Below are 24,595 nucleotides of genomic sequence, written 5' to 3' on the forward strand. Positions count from 1 at the left end.
GCAAAATAGCCATCCTTCATTTTTCCTTAATTTGACGTACTCCAAATTGTAAACATCCGATTAATCAGAGGAATAATTCGGACTTATTCCGGATTCTAGGTTCGTATCCGGTTCCTTTACTACCAAAAGTAATATGGCGGCCTCCATGGAGTGAAACGTGAGTGTAATGTTTATTTTAACGTAAATGTTCTTTGCATGCTACCGAGGAGCGTGAGCTTTAATTAAACGTATTTTTGATGACTTCAATGAAACAAAATATTTCTTAATGGGCCTAAGATAGATTTTAAATAAGATTTTACTCTGAATCATGCCGATGATCAGCACGTCTGTTACTCCTATAACATAAGAGGCCGCTGGTCGGCTCTTTTTCTATCGGATATGATTTTGCCGACTGCGACACGGCGCCTATCAAAAGTATCTCGCCGTGTAAAACCTCTAACATTGTTGGAGTACACGTCTGTTTGATTTTAAATCGGATACAATCAGCGTACAGGTTGCAGGGCATCCAGTTGACCCTTGACTTTTAGCAATTTCAGAAGTCAAATCACCTTTTCTCAGAAATCTGAAGGGTCAAAACATATGTCAAATAGACGTGTCCCTTCAAACCCACGAGTCAGATCTCAATTTTGGGAGTCAAAAACATACTCTCAAGGGTCTACTGGATGCCCTGGGTTGGGTAAAGTTGATTTATCGCTGCCAGACTGCCAGTTTTGTATAGCTATTAATAACTTATATAGCTATGATAGTGATAAATAAGCATGTACCCAACCTGATGTACGTATACCCTAGTACCTAGCTCGTCTATTCCATTGAAAATTAGAGTAGCCACTAAGTAGGCTCTGGGGTTCAAATTTACCGAATGAATCGTAGCTAGACTATTTATTTATGGGTTTTATGTATATACGTCCACTATTACAGCCTTACGGCATTTCAGCTGACGAGAACAGATTGGAAATTGAGTAGAGTGGGTACAGTATGAAGTAAAAGGAAAGAGTGGAAGAGAGAAAGAGAAGTGAAAGGAGTCGTTTGTAGAACTTATGGGTAATTTTTTAGAAGACTCTCCGAGTCCGAATGAATCGTAACCTGGCACTGTTTAGTAGCAGCTACGTACACAGGGCTTTTTCTCACTGGTTTGGGAAAGGGCCTTTTTGTCTCATTTTGGGAAGAAAATTGGTGAATTGGGAAAGATTTTTTCAGGGCTGAACTGCAAATTTTGGGAATTTGGCTTAAATATGAAATAATTTCAATTGGGAATGGGGCCTATTAACGGCCCCAAAAAGCCCCCAGAAAAAGCCCTGGTATACGCCTACCCTATCGAAGATGAGTGGAAAAGAGAGAAGACCCTACCCTGTATTTGGTTTATCAAAGTTTTTGACGTCCGTCTAAATACCTATTAAATAATATCACACCTGCAGCTGTAGCTATAAATGTAGACTCCTCGGCACCTGGTTAAGTTGGCACTTGGATACCTCGTGATCGGCACTTAAATTTTCGACACTTGGTTAACTTGGCACTTTTTGAAGACAAGCTTAAAGTCGGTACTTATTTTCCATAACTCTATATAGGTACATGTGACGTTTTGATTGTTGAACAATGATATTTATGAATCAGTAACGGGAAAGATGTATAGTGCACGTGCCTCCAATTGGGATCGAACCAATGACCCTCCACTTACTTGTCATCTGCTCTACTGACTGAGCTAAAGGAAAATCTCCCCTAGCGCGAAGCTAGACGATGACAATATATGTACATTATACCTGCCACAAATCCATGAGTCTACTTTGATTTTGTTGTAATCGTATTGTTGAAAGAGTGAGTATGATGTGGAATAGCCTGTTGAAACTGTTATATGCCACTTTTAGATTGTAATACCACGGTAAAACAATGTGAACAAGCTTAAGACAGTGCCCTAACTGGAATGTTTCTGTTTTTTATCTGCATTTGAAAAATATATCAAAGTGACACATTATACAATGCTTCTTTTTTAGCCCACCATCATCAGATGGTGGGCTATTCAAATCGCCCTGCGTCCGTGGTCCGTGGTCCGTCCGTCCCTCCCTCCGTCCGTCCGTCCGTCCGTAAACAATTCCTGTTATCGCTAATCCTCAGAAAGTACTGAAGGGATCTTTCTCAAATTTCATATGTAGGTTCCCCTTGGTGCCTAGTTATGCATATTCCATTTTGGGACCGATCGGAAAACAACATGGCCGACAGGCAGCCATCTTGGATTTTGACCATTGAAGTTTGTTATCGCTATTTCTGAGAAAGTACTGAAGGGATCTTTCTCAAATTTCATATGTAGGTTCCCCTTGGTGCCTAGTTATGCATATTGCATTTTGGGACCGATCGGAAAACAACATGGCCGACAGGCAGCCATCTTGGATTTTGACCATTGAAGTTTGTTATCGCTATTTCTGAGAAAGTACTGAAGGGATCTTTCTCAAATTTCATATGTAGGTTCCTCTTGGTGCCTTGTTATGCATATAGCATTTTGGGACCGATCGGAAAACAAGATGGCCGTCAGGCAGCCATCTTGGATTTTGACAATTGAAGTTTGTTATCGCTATTTCTGAGAAAGTACTGAAGGGATCTTTCTCAAATTTCATATGTAGGTTCCTCTTGGTGCCTTGTTATGCATATAGCATTTTGGGACCGATCGGAAAACAAGATGGCCGTCAGGCAGCCATCTTCGATTTTGACAATTGAAGTTTGTTATCGCTATTTCTGAGAAAGTACTGAAGGGATCTTTCTCCAATTTCATATGTAGGTTCCCCTTGGTGCTTAGTTATGCATATTGCATTTTGAGACCAATCAGAAAACAACATGGCCGACAGGCAGCCATCTTGGATTTTGACAATTGAAGTTTGTTATCGATAATTCTCAGAAAGCACTGAAGGAATCTTCCTGAAATTTCATATGTAGGTTTCCCTTGGTGCCTAGTTATGCATATTGTATTTTGAGACTAATCAGAAAACAACATGGCCGACAGGCAGCCATCTTGGATTTCGAAAATTGAAACTGGTTATTGCTATTTCTAAGAAACTAATGAAGGGATCTTCCTGAAATTTCATATATAGGTTCCCCCAGGTGCCTAGTTATGCATATTGTATTTTGAGACCAATCAGAAAACAGCATGGCCGAAAGGCAGCCATCTTGGATTTTGACAATTGAAGTTTGTTATCGCTATTTCTCAGAAAGTACTGAAGGAATCTTTCTCAAATTCCATATATAGGTTCCCCTTGGTGCCTTAATCTTAAATTTTATATATAGGTTTCCCTTGTTTGAAAAGTACTAGAGGTTTCTTCTGAATTTACACGGATTAGTAAGACTTAGAAGAAGAGAAAAGTAGAGAAAAGATCAATCTGACATGGAACCTATGAAGAACATTCAATGGTGGGCGCCAAGATCCCTCTGGGATCTCTTGTTAAAGTGTTTGAATTGCTTGTAATTGCTTTTCAGCTTTGAAGGTTAAAGGTCAAGTTCACAATTACTTTAGATAGAAATGAAATGTCAATTAGAATTGCTTTTCAGATTCAAAATTCAAAGGTCATGTCAATCTTACTAAATGTGAATATTTAACTTACACTGACTCGAACTTCACACAGTGCTTTCTTATTGAAAGTGCTTGCATGTTCATGATAAATATCAACTTCAGAGGGGCCACATTGGCTGATTGGTTAAAGTGTCTCTATACTTTATCACTGCCTTCCACCTCTGAGTTGCGAGTTCGAAACCCACATGGGGTAGTTGTCTGATACTGACCGTAGGTTGGATACTCTGGCTATCCTCCACCTCCAACACCTGGCACGTCCTTAAATGACCCTGGTTGTTAAAAGGACGTTAAACAAAATAAACCAAACCAAATCAACCTCAGCGATATGGAGAAATGGCTTTTTGATGGTTGGTTGGTGGACTGGTTTTACGTCTCCTTCCACTGCGTGTGCTAGCCTATGTTCTAGCGATGTGATAGATGGGGCCAGTGGTCAAGTTCCTCCGGTGCCTGTATCCTCCCTCAGGTGAGACTTGGTCCTCCAGTACATCCAGAGGGCCGGACAGCTCCCTAGGACGGACATGGACACGGCTAAGTGGTCCTTCTTGGTCCGATGTCGAACTCCATATGGGCTTTTTGATGATTATGGAGGATATATAGCAACATGGAAGGGCCCTTGCTGAGCTGTCAGTGTTAACAATCTAGTTAAATTAAATTATGTATAAAAAAGTACCAAAAATATATTGAAAGTGCCAAGTTGTCCCATGGAAAGTGCAGAGGTATCCTGGAAAACTGCTGATGTTTCTTGAACTGTAAGCGGAGGGCATCCACTTGACCATTGAGATTAAGCAATTTCAGAAGTCAAATCACCATTTATCAGAAATGTGAAGGGTCATCAAAACATATGTCAAATAGACAAGTCCCTTTAAGCTTCCAACCCAAGAGTCAATTCTGATTTTAGGGAGTCAAAAACATATACTCAAGGGTCTGCTGGATGTCCTGAAGTGCCAAGATTTCATAGTGCGGGTGACCTGTTACCGTTTAATGCCCCCTTTGCATTAATTAGCTATGGTAAGACTGTATTGCAGGCTTGAAGGTATATCTCTTTTAATATATAAATTTAAAAGGCAAGTGAAGACTGGATAGCTGACCTGGGACTGTGATAGTGGAATGTACAATAATGTATTTCCTGTTCAAAACACTTGCATATTTAAATATGATATATATAGGGCTTCCAGTCAGACCCTTGAGAGTATGTTTTCGACTCCCCAAAATCACATTTGAGTCTTGTGTTTGAAGGGACACGTTTATACATGTATATGATATATACATTTATGTCTATATGTTTCTGAGACCTATGGTGATTGGACTTTTTGAATTGCTAAGAATTGAGGGTCAACTGGATGCCCCAATATACATCTGTACTTGTAACTATAAAAAGTGAACATCTGGCAACACGGAGATGTAATTTTTGTACCCGAGGTAGTGTAATATATGATACATTCTGATGTTACTTCCTCATTTCCTTTTCAGTTTATTTAAACATCAATTTAATATTTCAGAAATATTTAAGGATATACCCCATAAGTAGCAGTCATGGCTACTGAAGATAAACTACAGAAAAAAATTCTGAAAAGATTGGAAGAAATAAGTAAGTATATATAAGAAGGCCAAAATAATATTTTCAAGTGACACTGCAGTATGAAAATAAATCAGCAAAAATTAAGAATAATTATATAAGATGATTCCATTCATCAGAGATGTTCCCAGTGTTTCTGCCCTATGAATCCAAGGAAGGTTAAGTATGTTATATGGTTAATATTTTTACACTTATTTAACTATTTATAAAGTTAGAGAATAAAAACTCTAGATGCTTTAAACGGGTCTATTCCTTACCATGTTGTGAAGAATAAAGATTATGCAACCCGTCTGAATTAAGTTAAATTTGATATATTTTAGAAAGAAAGAAAAATATATTGAGGATATCTTATTTCTAAAGTTAAAAAAATTATGAAATAGTACAAGTGTACAATTTGGGAAACACATATTTCTAGATATGGATACCCCGTATAATTGTATGTGTTTTGTGTTTATTTATTGACTTAATAGAACATTTAGATATTGTAACCTGTTTTCCAATCAGATGACACAATAATGTTTAGGTATGACATAAAATACAAACTGACAATGGTAATGGTAGTCATCTAATCGAAAGTACACTTTGTGATAGTCGATAAATGCAACTAATAATATAATAAATGATATAAAAGTATTTTAAAAAGTCTGCTCAGATTCCATATGAAAGTTTGGTAATTTACAGATGAACAAATGCTGGACAATGATGATTATGAAAGACGTGTGAAAAAAGCTAGATTTGGGAAAAGGAAATTGTCATCAAATCAGTGTGATTCAGACATTACTGAGGCACAAACGACACAAAGCAGGAGGCAAAAAAAGAAAAAACGGAAAAGTGAACAGAAAAAATGTTTAGACCAAGTGACTGAAGAAGTTAGCCAAACAAAGACTGTGAAAGGAGAAAAGAAACATCTTAAGGACTTGAAAAATTCTCTAGGTTTGTCAAAGTGTGATATTAAACCCCAGCTTTGTGATGAGAAAACTGAGAAAGTGAAAACAAACTCTGCTGTTAAAAAGGGTCCAGAGGTTATAGTATATCATGCCCCAACCAAAAGGTACCGTTTGGAACAGGTAAGATCTCAGGTAATTATAAACAGGTAATTATAAGATCTCAGGTAATTATAAACAGGTAAGATCTCATGTAATTATAAACACAGGCTCTTAGATCCTGGTTATATACATGGTGTGTAAAGGCAGTGTGAAGTTTTATGTTAATGTACAAGTTAAATTATTCATATGCCCAAACAACTTGTAGACAATCTTAGCCTGGGACTTGCTTGTGATATTCAGTGAAGTGTTTTAAATCATTTTTCGAAATATGTACATGTAGATGATACCTTGAATAACACAAAGTGGTAAATCTTGTTTACTAATATTGAAGATTATTTAATTAGAATGTTGAATTGGAAACAGATACGTCCACTTCTGAAGATTTAATGATATGAAAACATCATGATTTTTTTTAAAGAGGTCACAGGGATCTAGTTCTGAACAAAGTTCCAGTACGACTGAGGATCAACCTGAGTTTGACATGAAGAAAGCCAGATTTGAAGTGCAAAAGGTTGGAATTAAAGGGTTCAGTGGCAGTGAGAAAGATGACGCCATGACATCATTTCTGGTCAAGTTGGGAGCCAAGGTAAATTACTACTGGTGTCATATATGGCAAGAACTTATAACATTTAGAGAGAGTCCATCACTAAAAATAGCAATCATTGTTTATGGTAAATAGTTTAAATAACGGCTATATTGGCTGTTCGTTATCTGTAATCAGTGATGAACTCTTACATGTAAACACACATTAAGATAACATTATGCATTTCAGGTATATTATATAGAGTTAATTGGTGTGTTCTGTTGATATAGGTTTTAGACTTCGGTAAACAATTCCACTGTCTATAAATGACTTGTGTAAGGCTGTCAGTTTATGTCCTATTGTATACAGCTTCCCAAGAACAATTCCATTGTCTATAAATGACTTGTGTAAGGCTGTCAGTTTATATCCTATTGTCTACAGCTTCCCAAGAACAATTCCATTGTCTATAAATGACTTGTGTAAGGCTGTCAGTTTATATCCTATTGTATACAGCTTCCCAAGAACAATTCCACTGTCTATAAATGACTTGTGTAAGACTGTCAGTTTATATCCTATTGTCTACAGCTTCCCTAGAACAATTCCATTGTCTATAAATGACTTGTGTAAGGCTGTCAGTTTATATCCTATTGTATACAGCTTCCCAAGAACAATTCCATTGTTTATAAATGACTTGTGTAAGGCTGTCAGTTTATATCCTATTGTCTACAGCTTCCCTAGAACAATTCCACTGTTTATAAATGACTTGTGTAAGGCTGTCAGTTTATATCCTATTGTCTACAGCTTCCCTAGAACAATTCCACTGTTTATAAATGACTTGTGTAAGACTGTCAGTTTATATCCTATTGTCTACAGCTTCCCTAGAACAATTCCACTGTTTATAAATGACTTGTGTAAGGCTGTCAGTTTTATATCCTATTGTATACAGCTTCCCAAGAACAATTCCACTGTTTATAAATGACTTGTGTAAGGCTGTCAGTTTATATCCTATTGTCTACAGCTTCCCTAGAACAATTCCATTGTTTATTATTGACTTGTGTAAGGCTGTCAGTTTATATCCTATTGTCTACAGCTTCCCAAGAACAATTCCACTGTTTATAAATGACTTGTGTAAGGCTGTCAGTTTATATCCTATTGTCTACACCTTCCCAAGAACAATTCCACTGTCTATAAATGACTTGTGTAAGACTGTCAGTTTTATATCCTATTGTCTACACCTTCCCAAGAACAATTCCACTGTTTATAAATGACTTGTGTAAGGCTGTCAGTTTTATATCCTATTGTCTACACCTTCCCAAGAACAATTCCATTGTCTATAAATGACTTGTGTAAGACTGTCAGTTTATATCCTATTGTCACAGCTTCCCAAGAACAATTCCATTGTCTATAAATGACTTGTGTAAGGCTGTCAGTTTATATCCTATTGTCTACATATACAGCTTCCCAAGAACAATTCCATTGTCTATAAATGACTTGTGTAAGGCTGTCAGTTTATATCCTATTGTCTACAGCTTCCCTAGAACAATTCCACTGTTTATAAATGACTTGTGTAAGGCTGTCAGTTTATATCCTATTGTCTACAGCTTCCCAAGAACAATTCCATTGTCTATAAATGACTTGTGTAAGGCTGTCAGTTTATATCCTATTGTCTATAGCTTCCGAAGAACAAGTTCTATAACTATAAAGAATTCCTAGAGATGAGGAAACAGGAAAAGCAATCGGCTAAAGAGAAGAAGGTTGTGGTAAGTGTACTTTAAGTGAGCTACTTTATAAGTTAATGGGGAAAAAAGATTCAGAGGGTAAATAATAATTATGTTATTTAACATTTATGAAATAAGTTTCTGTATGTTCACTTACATTAATCACTGTTGTCATTTAGGATGGTATTGTGCAAATGGTTTTCAGATAGAAGAAAACCTAAATACACCCCCCCCCAAAAAAAAAAAAAAAAAAAAGTTAAAGATAAAAGGTGGTTGCCTCTTCTCCTCTCACCTGTTATTTTTTTATACACATGTAGACTTTTCAACTTCACAGCAATCTCTTGTTTTTCTATGTAACAGGATCGAGGACTGGGGTACAAGGTGACAAGCTCAAAAAACACAAAGAAAAAGTAAGTTGTTAATAATTGTCCTGATTCTGATCACGAATGTTTATATAGTAATTAGTATGAACCTTGGTATTAGATATAACATACACCCTGATCACGAATGTTTATATAGTAATTAGTATAAACCTTGGTATTAGATATAACATACACCCTGATCACGAATGTTTATATAGTAATTAGTATAAACCTTGGTATTAGATATAACATACACTCTGATCACGAATGTTTATATAGTAATAAGTATGAACCTTCAGGAAATTCCCAAAGCTACTGTAAAACCTTTAGTAGTTTATTAAGTATGGCGTAGTGATTGGACTTGGGCTATTAAGTAAAAGACAGGTATGTAATGGTATACAGGATGGGGTTTTATTATACAATGCAACGTTAACAAAAATATATATTTGCTCATCTGCCATATTAATCTTTGTGAATTTCCTAAATTCCAGTCATTACACTGTGTTACAACTTGATGCCTGATGCCTGTTAATTAGTTTAATATTCCGAACAGAATCTCAAGATCCTCTACACCAAACTCGTACATGATTTCATAAAATATGTTCATATACACCATATATACATATATATACCATTCATACAGCTGTTGTTCAGGTTGACAAATATGATGTGGTTTGATATTCAGTGTGAAAACAATAAGGTATGACACTCCCTTTGTTGTCTGTAATTTTGACAAATTATCCTTTACACTGGTACAGGAAGGAATCATTCTGCTTTTGTAAAAAAAGTTAATCTATGAAAAGGGCTATGATTTAAGACGAGAAATTACTTAACATTTTTTGTTTGTGTAGGTCTAAAGACAGAAATGATGTAGGCGTGTTGGATGGACAAGTCGGTCGTTACAAGGATGGCATACAGTTCATCAAGAAAACAGATCTTAAGGGATTCAAAAGGAAAAATAAACGATAAATACACTTATTATTGTTTTTTTATATCTTTTTAGTATACTTTCGATGAATAGACATCCTGTCATAAAACAGGGTCAGTGATCTTAACATAGAGATGCTCATTGATACAAAGTTGTGTGACAGCTTGTATATATAATTTGAATCTGTTGATCAGGCCTGATAGACATTAGGGTGAGTTCAAAAGTGTTTTATTTTCAATTTTGTTTTATAACTATTGCAACTGTCCTCAGAAAGGTTTAGCCACAAGATAATCTATCTTTGACTTATAAGCGTGCTGAACACCTAGGGACCCATTAGTGATATACAATGTTGACAGTCTTACCCATAGAGAGTGAATTATGTGGTAGCTTGTTCTAAAGTCAGAAAGACTTCAGACAAGATATGTCAAACTTAATAATTTGGAGAGATTTTTAATGTTAAACCTTACTTAGAACTAGGATCTATCAGAGTAACAATATTTAAGTGTTGAAACTCAAATTGGGTGCTGAGGACATCTTAAATACTGGATGATGCTTAACCAACATAATTCCATGCTAAACAAAACATTTCAAAAGGCAACTTCGTAGTAGCCTTCTTGAATAGTCGATCATGCTCAAAATGTGACATGTGCAGTAAAGATTTGTATTGGACAAGTTTCCAGCTTCAAGAAGATCAATTCAGTTGCTTTCAAGAAAAGTCTTTGAAACTTTGAACATTACAATCCCAAATGGTGGCTGGTATAGCCATCACCGATATCTGAGTCAATATTTCCCTTAATTGAACAAATAAAGCTTTAGTTGTAGAGAGAATAGAGGTAACAAAAAGTGATTGCAGCCTGGACGGTTCACTGATGAGAAGCCATTTGAAGACATATGTATGGGTGAGGAAATGTTTCTGACCTACCAGGTTAACCCTGCTGTTAAATATTTAGTACCCGATCTTCATTGTTACTCTGTGATCATGTCTGTCTCCGAAAAGTAATACTCCAGGTTCAAAATATACACACACATTTCTTGATATTTAAATTGTACACGGTTGGCTCGGCACTATTGGTGAGCCAATGATGGACGATGCTGCAGGTGGCAACAACACTCCGGCCTTAACTGTATGGAAAGAAATCTAAACATACCTAAAATGTTGATTAAACTTTGCATTCACACTAAAATGAATCTGTTTGATATTTTAGATAATGTTTTTTTTAATGAAACATAAGATAAGTAAGCACTCAAGCCATGACTGGTGCTGGAAGGATGTCATAATTAAATATTTTTGCCTAGATATGTAACACCTGAGACATAGTTTTACATCATGTAGATTCTCTTAAAATAATGACGCTGTTGAGCGTACACATGTACTTCATGTTTGTTTTGAAAAGCAATATTGATAATTATGAATTTAATTTAATTGATCAAAATCAAAATATTCCACGAAAATTGTAATGCCACAGCTCATTCTCGTCGGACTATATCCTCAAGGTGTTGGAATGTGGGCATGGTCGGTCAAAGGTCAAGGTGTGTGGGTCAAAGGTCAAGGTGTGTGGGACATAACCTACGGTCAAATGTCAAGGTGTGTGGGTCAAATGTCAAGGTGTGTGGGACATAACCTACGGTCAAATGTCAAGGTGTGGGTCAAATGTCAAGGTGTGTGGGACATGACCTACGGTCAAATGTCAAGGTGTGTGGGACATGACCTACGGTCAAAGGTCAAGGTGTGTGGGTCAAATGTCGAGGTGTGTGGGTCAAATGTCAAGGTGTGTGGGTCAAATGTCAAGGTGTGTTGGACATAACCTACGGTCAAATGTCAAGGTGTGTGGGACATAACCTACGGTCAATTGTCAAGGTGTGTGGGACATGACCTACAGTCAAATGTCAAGGTGTGTGGGACATAACCTACGGTCAAATGTCAAGGTGTGTGGGTCAAATGTCAAGGTGTGTGGGACATAACCTACGGTCAAATGTCAAGGTGTGTGGGTCAAATGTCAAGGTGTGTGGGACATAACCTACCGTCAAATGTCAAGGTGTGTGGGACATAACCTACCGTCAAATGTCAAGGTGTGTTGGACATAACCTACCGTCAAATGTCAAGGTGTGTGGGTCAAATGTCAAGGTGTGTGGGTCAAATGTCGAGGTGTGTGGGTCAAATGTCAAGGTGTGTGGGTCAAATGTCAAGTTGTGTGGGACATAACCTACGGTCAAATGTCAAGGTGTGTGGGTCAAATGTCAAGGTATGTGGGACATAACCTACGGTCAAATGTCAAGGTGTGTGGGTCAAATGTCAAGGTGTGTTGGACATAACCTACCGTCAAATGTCAAGGTGTGTGGGTCAAATGTCGAGGTGTGTGGGTCAAATGTCAAGGTGTGTGGGTCAAATGTCAAGGTGTGTTGGACATAACCTACCGTCAAATGTCAAGGTGTATGGGTCAAATGTCGAGGTGTGTGGGTCAAATGTCAAGGTGTGTGGGTCAAATGTCAAGGTGTGGGTCAAATGTCAAGTTGTGTGGGACATGACCTACAGTCATATGTCAAGGTGTGTGGGTCAAATGTCAAGGTATGTGGGACATAACCTATGGTCAAATGTCAAGGTGTGTGGGACATGACCTAGTCATATGTCAAGGTGTGTAGGACATGACCTACGGTCAAATGTCAAGGTGTGTAGGACATGACCTACGGTCAAATGTTAAGGTGTGGGACATGACCTACGGTCAAATGTCAGGGTGTGTGGGACATAACCTACGGTCAAATGTCAAAGTGTGTGGGACATGACCTACGGTCATATGTCAAGGTGTGTGGGACATGACCTACGGTCTAATGTCAAGATGTGTGGGACATGACCTAGTCATATGTCAAGGTGTGTGGGACATGACCTACGGTCAAATGTCAAGGTGTGTGGGACATGACCTACGGTCAAATGTCAAAGTGTGTGGGACATGACCTACGGTCAAATGTCAGGGTGTGTGGTACATAACCTACGGTCAAATGTCAAGGTGTGTGGGTCAAATGTCAAGGTGTGTGGGACATAACCTACCGTCAAATGTCAAGGTGTGTGGGACATAACCTACCGTCAAATGTCAAGGTGTGTTGGACATAACCTACCGTCAAATGTCAAGGTGTGTGGGTCAAATGTCAAGGTGTGTGGGTCAAATGTCGAGGTGTGTGGGTCAAATGTCAAGGTGTGTGGGTCAAATGTCAAGGTGTGTGGGACATAACCTACGGTCAAATGTCAAGGTGTGTGGGTCAAATGTCAAGGTATGTGGGACATAACCTACGGTCAAATGTCAAGGTGTGTGGGTCAAATGTCAAGGTGTGTTGGACATAACCTACCGTCAAATGTCAAGGTGTGTGGGTCAAATGTCGAGGTGTGTGGGTCAAATGTCAAGGTGTGTGGGTCAAATGTCAAGGTGTGTTGGACATAACCTACCGTCAAATGTCAAGGTGTATGGGTCAAATGTCGAGGTGTGTGGGTCAAATGTCAAGGTGTGTGGGTCAAATGTCAAGGTGTGGGTCAAATGTCAAGTTGTGTGGGACATGACCTACAGTCATATGTCAAGGTGTGTGGGTCAAATGTCAAGGTATGTGGGACATAACCTATGGTCAAATGTCAAGGTGTGTGGGACATGACCTAGTCATATGTCAAGGTGTGTAGGACATGACCTACGGTCAAATGTCAAGGTGTGTAGGACATGACCTACGGTCAAATGTTAAGGTGTGGGACATGACCTACGGTCAAATGTCAGGGTGTGTGGGACATGACCTACGGTCATATGTCAAGGTGTGTGGGACATGACCTACGGTCTAATGTCAAGATGTGTGGGACATGACCTAGTCATATGTGAAGGTGTGTGGGACATGACCTACGGTCAAATGTCAAGGTGTGTGGGACATGACCTACGGTCAAATGTCAAAGTGTGTGGGACATGACCTACGGTCAAATGTCAGGGTGTGTGGTACATAACCTACGGTCAAATGTCAAAGTGTGTGGGACATGACCTACGTTCATATGTCAAGGTGTGTGGGACATGACCTACGGTCAAATGTCAAGGTGTGTGGGACATGACCTACGGTCAAATGCCAAGGTGTGTGGGACATGACCTACGGTCTAATGTCAAGGTGTGTGGGACATGACCTACAGTCATATGTCAAGGTGTGTGGGACATGACCTACGGTCAAATGTCAAGGTGTGTGGGACATGACCTACGGTCAAATGTCAAGGTGTGTGGGACATGACCTACAGTCATATGTCAAGGTGTGTGGGACATGACCTAGTCATATGTCAAGGTGTGTGGGACATAACCTACCGTCAAATGTCAAGGTGTGTTGGACATAACCTACCGTCAAATGTCAAGGTGTGTGGGTCAAATGTCAAGGTGTGTGGTCAAATGTCGAGGTGTGTGGGTCAAATGTCAAGGTGTGTGGGTCAAATGTCAAGTTGTGTGGGACATAACCTACGGTCAAATGTCAAGGTGTGTGGGTCAAATGTCAAGGTATGTGGGACATAACCTACGGTCAAATGTCAAGGTGTGTGGGTCAAATGTCAAGGTGTGTTGGACATAACCTACCGTCAAATGTCAAGGTGTGTGGGTCAAATGTCGAGGTGTGTGGGTCAAATGTCAAGGTGTGTGGGTCAAATGTCAAGGTGTGTTGGACATAACCTACCGTCAAATGTCAAGGTGTATGGGTCAAATGTCGAGGTGTGTGGGTCAAATGTCAAGGTGTGTGGGTCAAATGTCAAGGTGTGGGTCAAATGTCAAGTTGTGTGGGACATGACCTACAGTCATATGTCAGGGTGTGTGGGTCAAATGTCAAGGTATGTGGGACATAACCTATGGTCAAATGTCAAGGTGTGTGGGACATGACCTAGTCATATGTCAAGGTGTGTAGGACATGACCTACGGTCAAATGTCAAGGTGTGTAGGACATAACCTACGGTCAAATGTCAAGGTGTGTGGGACATGACCTACGGTCAAATGTTAAGGTGTGGGACATGACCTACGGTCAAATGTCAAAGTGTGTGGGACATGACCTACGGTCATATGTCAAGGTGTGTGGGACATGACCTACGGTCTAATGTCAAGGTGTGTGGGACATTACCTACGGTCATATGTCAAGGTGTGTGGGACATGACCTACGGTCAAATGTCAAGGTGTGTGGGACATGACCTACGGTCAAATGTCAAAGTGTGTGGGACATGACCTACGGTCAAATGTCAGGGTGTGTGGGACATAACCTACGGTCAAATGTCAAAGTGTGTGGGACATGACCTACGTTCATATGTCAAGGTGTGTGGGACATGACCTACGGTCAAATGTCAAGGTGTGTGGGACATGACCTACGGTCAAATGTCAAGGTGTGTGGGACATAACCTACCGTCAAATGTCAAGGTGTGTGGGACATGACCTACGTTCATATGTCAAGGTGTGTGGGACATGACCTACAGTCATATGTCAAGGTGTGTGGGACATGACCTAGTCATATGTCAAGGTGTGTGGGACATGACCTACGGTCAAATGTCAAGGTGTGTGGGTCAAATGTCAAGGTTTGTGGGACATAACCTACAGTCATATGTCAAGGTGTGTGGGACATGACCTACGGTCTAATGTCAAGGTGTGTGGGACATGACCTACAGTCATATGTCAAGGTGTGTGGGACATGACCTACGGTCTAATGTCAAGGTGTGTGGGACATGACCTATGGTCTAATGTCAAGGTGTGTTGGACATCACATAGAGTAAAGTTCAATAGGTTGACACATTCCCTTTTGAAGAATACTTTACATGATATTTACATTCCAGGACTCAATGTAACAAATTCATCAGCCAATACAAATAAGGAAACAGTTTTATCCGATAAAAGGACAATTTTATTTGGTAATAGATATATTAAATGTGAAAAAACCAACACAGAAACCAGTATAACGAAACGTACTGTAACAAAAACAGCTGTATCAACAATTAAAACAAACAATAGGGGACGCAGTATATCAACAGTTAATGAAAACAATGGGGGATAGGATATCAACGATTAATGGAAACAATAGGGGACAGGATATCAACGATTAATGGAAACAATAGGGGACACAGGATATCAACAATTAAAACAAACAATAGGGGACGCAGTATATCTACAATTAAAACAAACAATAGGGGACGCAGTATATCAACAGTTAATGGAAACAATAGGGGACAGGATATCAACGATTAATGGAAACAATAGGGGACAGGATATCAACAATTAATGGAAACAATAGGGGACACAGGATATCAACAATTAAAACAAACAATAGGGGACGCAGTATATCAACAATTAAAACAAACAATAGGGGACGCAGTAAATCAACAATTAATGGAAACAATAGGAGATGCAGGATATCAACAATTAAAACAAACAATAGGGGACAAAGGATATCAACGATTGATGGGAACAAAAGGGGACACAGGATATCAACAATTGATGGAAACAATAGGGACCGCAGGATCTCAACAATTAATGGAAACAATAGGGGACACAGGATATCAACAATTAATGGAAACAATTGGGGACAGGATATTAACAATTAATGGAAACAATAGGGGGGACACAGGATATCAACAATTAATGGAAACAATAGGGGACAAAGGATATAAACAATTAATGGAAACAATTGGGGACAGGATATTAACAATTAATGGAAACAATAGGGGGGACACAGGATATCAACAATTAATGGAAACAAAAGGGGACACAGAATATCAACAATTAAAACAAACAATAGGGGACGCAGTAAATCAGCAATTAAAACAAACAATAGGGGACACAGGATATAAACAATTAATGGAAACAATAGGGGACGCAGGGTATCAACAATTAATGGAAACAATAGGGGATACAGGATATCAACAATTAATGGAAACAATAGGAGACAAAGGATATCAACAATTAATGGAAACAATAGGAGACACAGTATATCAACAATTAATGGAAACAATAGGGGGGACGCAGGATATCAACAATTAATGGAAAAAATAGGGGGGACGCAGGATATCAACAATTAATGGAAACAATAGGGGGACACAGGATATCACATAAATAAGATAAAGAGTAAACACGATTGGTATGAAATATAATTGACGAATAAACTGCGTACATGAGAGGCGGCATTGAAAATCGAGTAATGTTTGAATACGATATGTAGTGAACTGGGATGTTTAAGTATGAAGTAATGTTTTAATACGATATGTAAAGGAACAGTTTGTATACGATATGTAGTGAACAGGGAGGATTGTGTGTGGAGGATTGTTTGTATACGGTATGTAGTGAACAGGGAGGATTGTGTGTGGAGTAATGTTTGTATACGATATGTAGTGAACAGGGAGGATTGTGTGTGGAGTAATGTTTGTATACGATATGTAGTGAACAGGGAGGATTGTGTGTGGAGTAATGTTTGTATACGATATGTAGTGAACAGGGAGGATTGTGTGTGGAGTAATGTTTGTATACGATAGGTAGTGAACAGGGAGGATTGTGTGTGGAGTAATGTTTGTATACGATATGTAGTGAACAGGGAGGATTGTGTGTGGAGTAATGTTTGTATACAATAGGTAGTGAACAGGGAGGTTTGTGTGTGGAGTAATGTTTGTATACGATATGTAGTGAACAGGGGGGATTGTGTGTGGAGTAATGTTTGTATACGATATGTAGTGAACAGGGAGGTTTGTGTGTGGAGTATTGTTTGTATACAATAGGTAGTGAACAGGGAGGATTGTGTGTGGAGTAATGTTTGTATACGATATGTAGTGAACAGGGAGGATTGTGTGTGGAGTAATGTTTGTATACAATAGGTAGTGAACAGGGATGATTGTGTGTGGAGTAATGTTTGTATATGATGTGTAGTGAACAGAAATTATTCTGTTGATACTGGAGAAACATGACTGAATGCAGTGTAAAAGAAGCATGATTTATTGTGTGTACAGATCGCGTACAATACAGAGATGTTATATAAAATGGCAAAACAATTAACAATTAAATTACAAAAGATATAAATAAAACAATGTCGACAAACAATCATTATTTGTTAACGTAAAACAATTGAGTATAACATCAATATTTTCTATCACAGGAGTTGGAATTGTGTAACAATATCTTTGTACAATGCATATATATATCTTGTTATAACGACATATTATAGACTTTTGTCTGGACAACATAAACAACGAAAAAAACAATGACAAAATAATGATAAGAAAAGATATGTCGTTACTGCTCAAAGCTTGAAACAGGCTTCCTGATTTCTTCATTTCTATTACAATTTTCCTGAGGCCTGATTTATTCAATAAGATTTGCGTAGAGTCAAATGAATATTGTAGCTCTCGATTATTTTGATATATTAACTGTGAAATTATTTTTGGGGGGTATTTGTAAGCTCCTAATTTTACCATGAAAGCACGTAAAATGTGTGTAAATTTAAATTTTCAAAATATTTGAAAAACGAGAATACAAACTTCGTCATTTTTTCGACACATTAACACATTGTATTCAGCACGTGGAGAAGCAAACCTAATGAATATACAAAGTGGTATTTTCATATTTTCTAAGACCAGGATATACTGTATAGTGGCTATAACTGGGTATAATGACCTCGTTTGTAAGTACTAGTGCTATGTAGTGGTGAGAGTTACTACAATATAAATCATTAGGACGATATCGCGTAAGAGAACACATTTAATATTGTGAAAACAACCGAACGTTAGTATATCTGTGTATTACAAAAATAATGACAAAACCATCTAATTGAAAGTAACTGACATTCATTAATGGAAGATCTACAAAGAAAACGTTAAATTTTCCGACGAACGAATTTAAATGGAATTAAAATCTAGATATACTGCCCCTTTCTTTCTCATACATTTCTTGATGCCAACCTTACCAGGACATTTTCCCCATTTTTGTCATTAATGTCCCTGTCTTCCCCAGTTAGCTATAAAACCCCTTCCTAGTGCGCTTTCCGTTGATAAATTGTAGTATAACGGGGTTTTAAGGGATGTTACATATAATAACCATTTATTGATGACAAGGGAAGTAACCCAATTATATATGTACTCCTCTTTGTTATTGTCAATGAAAGTTACAGCTAATTATTCGAAACACTGCTGTACACGTATCTCACATGCTATTAAATTGTCGAAAAAGTATTTGGTTTATGTTTTCATTGGAAATAGATATGAAATGATTTATGTAAGGATGAGGAACGAAGGAGAACATAAAGCTAATTTAAATAAACATCCCATTTATCTACAGGCATGTCTTTACAATGACGACAAATATCGCGGACTGACAGATCATGTCCGCCCAAAACAATAGATAGAATAAATAATGGAAAACAATAGATAACAAAAATAATGGAAAACAATAGATAAAATAAATAATGGAATACAATAGATAAAATAAATAATGGAAAACAATAGATAACATGAATAATGGAAAACAATAGATGAAATAAATACTGGAAAACAATAGATAGAATAAATAAGGGAAAACAATAGATAACATGAATAATGGAAAACAATAGATGAAATAAATACTGGAAAACAATAGAATAAATAATGGAAAACAATAGAATAAATAATGGAAAACAATAGATAAATAATGGAAAACAATAGATAACATAAAGAATGGAAAATAATAGATAAAATAAATAATGGAAAACAATAGATAACATAATTGTAATGTTAAGACTGACGATTGTTTTACCGAGTACAGTCTAGGTATTGAGCTGGATAAGGTCACTATAAATGTTACGTACAAGATGATGAAATATCTAAAGACGAATCATTTTCCCGTGGATACGTTCAATTCGACAAGTGGCATGACCTTCAAGTCATCTAGTCATAGCTTGAAATATCTACAAAGACGCGTCTTTTGAATCTGTTTACTTGAGCCACTTTGTGAAACTGTTGTCCTTTTTCTTGCCCATCAGTTCTTGTGCCCCCTCTGTTTTCATCCACTCCTCCGTGACCCGGATAGCGTCCTCGGCGTTCGTCACTTTCTCCACGCTGTATTTTTCTTTGGCGGGAAGATAGATGAATCCTTGTCGTTCTAACTTGGCCTGTATTACCACCCTTAGACACGTCTTAATGTCTGTCGCGTCCAGCTCCTCCTCGTCTGAAACATTCACAAACTTTATAATCCACAACGACACCAAGCTTAGTTTATATAATGATGAGAACAAAATTGTTTTTTAAAGGGATCACTCTTAAAGTGTAATTTTATTTGAATATCACAAAATGAGAAATTATTAAAACAATTATAATTATGTACATGATATCGTTTTTCGTGAAGATAATTATTTTCAAAATATTTACGAGATTGAGATCAACACTACATACATACTTTCGTTTTACAACGCTATTACGTCATTCATACCTACTGACCGAGTGAGACCTCCCAAAACAAGTTTTATTTTGACTCTTTTCAGTGTTAATATAAACATGCCATGTCAATATTCAATTGATAAGTTTATGTAAATAATTTTGAATCAAGAGACAAATTTCAGTCAGTGCTTTACGATGGTAAAGTGTAACGAATGATAATTCAAAACTGTAAACAAACTAGAAATAAAAGTAACATGGAGATGGATGAAGACAACAAGTTCTATTTTATATCAAAATATCACATTGGAAACGTTCACATGAATATCTACAACTACCACTTTTTCATCATCTATCACGAGTTTTAAAGTGTTTCCAGGAACACACTTTTTCTATAATTATGTAAGTTATAATAGACCATTTCAAAGTCGTTTCCTTCACACGAAACACTAAGAAAGCTTATAGATTGTATGTCGATTCAATGTTACAAAATGAATCTCATGTATTGACTTATCTATACGACTTAAGTTTGGTTTCAAGACATTTAATTTACTTCATTCCAGGAAATATTTTAATGTATCAATAATCATATATGTCTAAACCAGTGAGAAGCATAACAAGTGTAGAGACTGAGATACATGGTGAAGAAAGTTTTCTAAGCTAGACAACAATTACTACGACTGTGTGTAACAAGTGCGTGATTCCATCTATCACACCGGCTAGAAAGATGTGCAAAACGTCTACTGAAATGATGCCCCAAATTCTAAAGGTCTATTTCCTAGCAGTAACTTACTCATAAAGTCTACATTCATTGTATCTGAACTTTTAGACCCGCCTCTCCACCTCGCCTGGGGTGGAAGGCCCTCCATTAATACTACATCTCTACATCTGGTACGAAAATTGTACATAGTTACTAACAATACCTATCTATTGGTGATTGGTATTGTGACCCCAGTACCTTAATTCTCGTTAATATTTAGTCAATATCGCTAATCTTTCACCATATCAGTATTAATGTCCAGTTCTATACTAACCTCGTATCTTATGGCCAACAATCTAACTACCAATAGCCTTCTGGTTTAACAAATGTAGATGTCGGCATGAGTTTGTGTGTACGAGAAAAAGGTAAGTACCCGTGTTCAAGTCCCTCATTTAGCTAATATGATGCCTTAAATAAAGTTATATCGATGTCATCCTTGTGACGAAGCCTTCAATCTAGCTGCCATATGTATTGCAACATGCTGGGAATCATTGTTCTTTGAAATAATTTTTTTACCTCGCCAGAAGGTTCCATTTTTCTGACGCGTTTCAACAACAGGCTTTGAGAGGTCTTGGTATGATTTGTGACAGATCACAAGAATTATGGATGTCTGTGTGTATTTTAATAACAGACTTTGGGAGGTCTTGGTATGATTTGTGACAGATCACAAGAATTATGGATGCCTGTGTGTATTTTAATAACAGACTTTGGGAGGTCTTGGTATGATTTGTGACAGATCACAAGAATTATGGATGTCTGTGTGTATTTTAATAACAAACTTGGGGAGGTTTTGGTATGATTTGTGATAAATCACTAGAATCGAGGATGTCTGTGTGTATTTGTATGATTTTTTATAGATCACTAGAATTGAGGATGTCTGTGTGTATTTTAACAACAGATTTGACACGAAGTAAAATGCATTTGGGTATTTTTAGGCTAGACATAAGTGAAAGAAAAGGTTACGGACAAATGTAACATGAGTTTGTGTGTTCGAATGTTTAGAGGTTATAATAGTGGGAATGGATATATCTTTATAAGTCATAATACAAACATCATCTCATAGCCTGTCGACCTTCTCATAGTCATAATCCTAACATAATCTCATACTCTGTCGACCCACTGACTCACAGCCACAATCACCACGTGGCGTAGTTTTAAAAGAAAATGTCCAGTAGGCCTATGTTGGAATATGTGACTGCTATATGAAGGTTCTCACTTTCCCGAACGCTATTTTCGGGACGCCAACTCATACCGAAAACGGGCATCCAGTTATCTTGTCATATCAGAAGACTATTTGGTAGGTAGATTGGTGACTGTGTATCTAGTTTATCTATATAACTCAGAAGGCGTGCTGTTTTAGTGTCTTTTTTTTACACACATACCAAGTATGGAATGAGCATTGGCCTCTTGGCCATCAACGATTGGATGTATCCAGCGAGACTTTCGGGTGATGTGGGCAGCCGGCGGTGGATACATGGTCCACAACATCTCCATGACGTCCGTCTTATACAGGGGATGACACTTACCCTTCAGTGTTCCATCACGGCTCGCGGCTACAACAAGGAGACGGCCTGTCTCAATAAATGCCAAGCGTGCTTCGCGCCAAAATCAAGTCTGACCTATAACATTTAACCTGTCTCTTTCACCTATCCTAAACACTAATGTCATATTTCAATTTATATGAAACAAATTCAAACCTCAAAACCGATCTCTATAGAGATATTTGTTTTATGTTTTAATTTGCCACCGAACTGTTAACCTTGATGGGGTTAAATAGGTGTGCACATGTCCAAAAGCGAGATTGCTCCGCGGATACGTAGAATGTAGAGGAATGTGTTACACGTTTTAACCGTGTTCTGTAACCACTATGGTCAAGCTGAATGGACCATCGAGTTAAGTCTATTGGACAACTGTATAGTTCATCATAATATTAGGTAGTTATGACTTCATTACAGCTCAGAGTTAAGCTATTTGATATTGAAGCTGCTTTCTTCGATGGTTCGAAGTTTCTTGGTTTTAACAAAATTTGAAGCAGAATGGGAGTGTAATTAGTAAATATAATGGGCCGTGTATTGATGTTATTCTTCACGGACCTATTCATATTAAAAAGGTAAATATATATACTAATGGAAACGTCTATTACCACTGTCATCTTACTTATCGTTAAAACAATGCATACTAGTAGATAAATGAGACTTCTTATGATAGGAATAAGTTACATATGAATCAGTAATTATTTTGGAGCCTGGCAACTTCAAATGTTTGACCATACTTCCAACTGGTTTTGATGGATCAGAATGATATCTTTATGATATACTTATTTGTTTTAGATAGCTGAATGAGTTTCATCCTGGCGATGTAAATGTTAGTTGTAATGAATTAGATATCTAAATGAAGATGTTCCAGAGAAAATTTGGGGATCAGAAATCGTGAATGCATTGTGAAATCACCAAAAGCCTTGTTACACAAACATAACAATTCGCTGAATCTCTCATAATACTGAAGGCGATTGCAGAGTTGTATTGTTACAAATAGTCTTATACTTTTGTACCATTAGCGAAATGGTTTATATGACGGATTGGTTTGTTATTTTGGCAACGTCCTTGTTATTATAAGAGAAACTGCTTGGAAATACAGGTAGGTGTGGTGAGATGCAGGTGTGAGACTCGTACTGGCGGTGTGGTAGAGACTAGATGAAACATCGCTCATAACGTCGGTGGAGAGCGTTCTCAAATACCCGATTTCACACCCGGGAGGGGGATACAATGTCCAAGCTAACTCCAGGACCTCCGATTTGTACAGGCCCATGTCTCGGATCCGAGGGAGGATTTGCTGACAGAGGATGCAAGCGGCTTGAAAAGTACAACCATCTTCATCTATCAAGTTTGCTCGAGTTTAACTGGCATTATATACTTTGGATGTCGATAAGTATTTTACATCCACAAACATTTAAGTGTAGCTAGACTAACATGAATAAATAATTACATTTGTATACGATTAGTTTCTTTATATAGACATTCTATATAATTGATTTAGATAAGAATTATGTATGCGTTGTATGTCAGTTATTCGGGAATCTCACCTAGACAAGTTTTCTTCGCCAGTTTTTCCTTGATAGTCTTTAATGCGTTGTAGTCAGCGACCGTGAACACGTTTTCGTTTGAGGACGCTATGGCCTCCAGCTCGTCTTTGTCATAACCATCACCCACACCTGTAGGTCAAACATAAACATCTTACTTTAAATAGATTTACATGTAATGATATCATATCGTTTGTAAGATTAATTTTTAAAGTTGATTTTTCGAATAAAATTCTTTGATTACAGGATCCGTGTGTTCTATTTATAGCCCAGCAATCTTTTCGTTTTGCATTATTTTATAGACAAACACATCAAGCAATCTACTGCGAAAAAAAGTCTCCACAAAAATATCTATAGGCAAATTGTATAAGATATCAATGATGAGTATCGGGAAATACGTATTAACGCCAAAACAGATGTTTCAGACTACTAGTGTATGTATCTGTTACAATGAGACCTTTTTAAGCTGAGAGTATCTGTTATAATGAGACCTTTTTAAGCTGAGTGTATGTGTTATAATGAGAGCTGTTTTAAGCCGAGTGTATCTGTTATAACGAGACCTTTTTAAAGCTGAGTGTATCTGTTATAATGAGACCTTTTTTAAGCTGAGTGTATCTGTTATAATGATAGCTGTTTTAAGCCGAGTGCATCTGTTATAATGAGAGCTGTTTTAACCTGAGTGTGTCTGTTATA

At 37.6% G+C, this 24,595-nt stretch overlaps 2 protein-coding genes across 3 annotated transcripts in view; one reads left to right on the forward strand and one right to left on the reverse strand.

Annotated features, from left to right (window-relative positions):
- Nucleotides 1-108: 108 nt before the first annotated feature.
- Nucleotides 109-9,756, forward strand: LOC117345074 (uncharacterized protein C1orf131 homolog). Of its 2 annotated transcripts, none has more exons than XM_033908019.1 (7): nucleotides 109-157; nucleotides 5,053-5,141; nucleotides 5,811-6,208; nucleotides 6,594-6,761; nucleotides 8,372-8,458; nucleotides 8,777-8,826; nucleotides 9,630-9,756. In XM_033908019.1, exons 2-7 carry the CDS (start codon nucleotides 5,087-5,089, stop codon nucleotides 9,745-9,747), a joined length of 876 nt encoding a protein of 291 aa, XP_033763910.1. In that variant the 5' UTR covers nucleotides 109-157; nucleotides 5,053-5,086; the 3' UTR covers nucleotides 9,748-9,756. The 2 variants fall into 2 exon arrangements, with proteins under 2 accessions (XP_033763910.1, XP_033763918.1); XM_033908027.1 differs by having other exon boundaries at nucleotides 5,811-6,196.
- A 9,696-nt stretch (nucleotides 9,757-19,452) lies between these two features.
- Nucleotides 19,453-24,595, reverse strand: part of LOC117340530 — a 113,487-nt gene continuing 108,344 nt past the window's right edge. Inside the window, exons 13-16 of the mRNA XM_033902292.1 lie at nucleotides 23,906-24,034; nucleotides 23,496-23,675; nucleotides 22,206-22,376; nucleotides 19,453-19,857 (exon numbers count right to left, since the gene is read on the reverse strand). Coding sequence (XP_033758183.1) covers nucleotides 19,625-19,857; nucleotides 22,206-22,376; nucleotides 23,496-23,675; nucleotides 23,906-24,034 — 713 coding nt within the window. The 3' untranslated portion in view covers nucleotides 19,453-19,624. The remainder of the gene's footprint in view (nucleotides 19,858-22,205; nucleotides 22,377-23,495; nucleotides 23,676-23,905; nucleotides 24,035-24,595) is intronic.

This window comes from Pecten maximus, chromosome 2 (assembly GCF_902652985.1).
Source record: "Pecten maximus chromosome 2, xPecMax1.1, whole genome shotgun sequence".
Lineage (NCBI taxonomy): Eukaryota > Metazoa > Mollusca > Bivalvia > Pectinida > Pectinidae > Pecten > Pecten maximus.

What these genes read in the sequence shown, in the direction of transcription:
- LOC117345074 (XM_033908019.1), top strand. Translation starts at nt 5,087, where the DNA reads ATGGCTACTGAAGATAAACTACAGAAAAAAATTCTGAAAAGATTGGAA. An exon ending in TGGAACAGGTAAGATCTCAG is followed by an intron (nt 6,209 to 6,593) that starts GTAATTATAAAC and finishes TTTTTTTTAAAG; the next exon opens with AGGTCACAGGGATCTAGTTC. An exon ending in CTAAAGAGAAGAAGGTTGTG is followed by an intron (nt 8,459 to 8,776) that starts GTAAGTGTACTT and finishes TCTATGTAACAG; the next exon opens with GATCGAGGACTGGGGTACAA.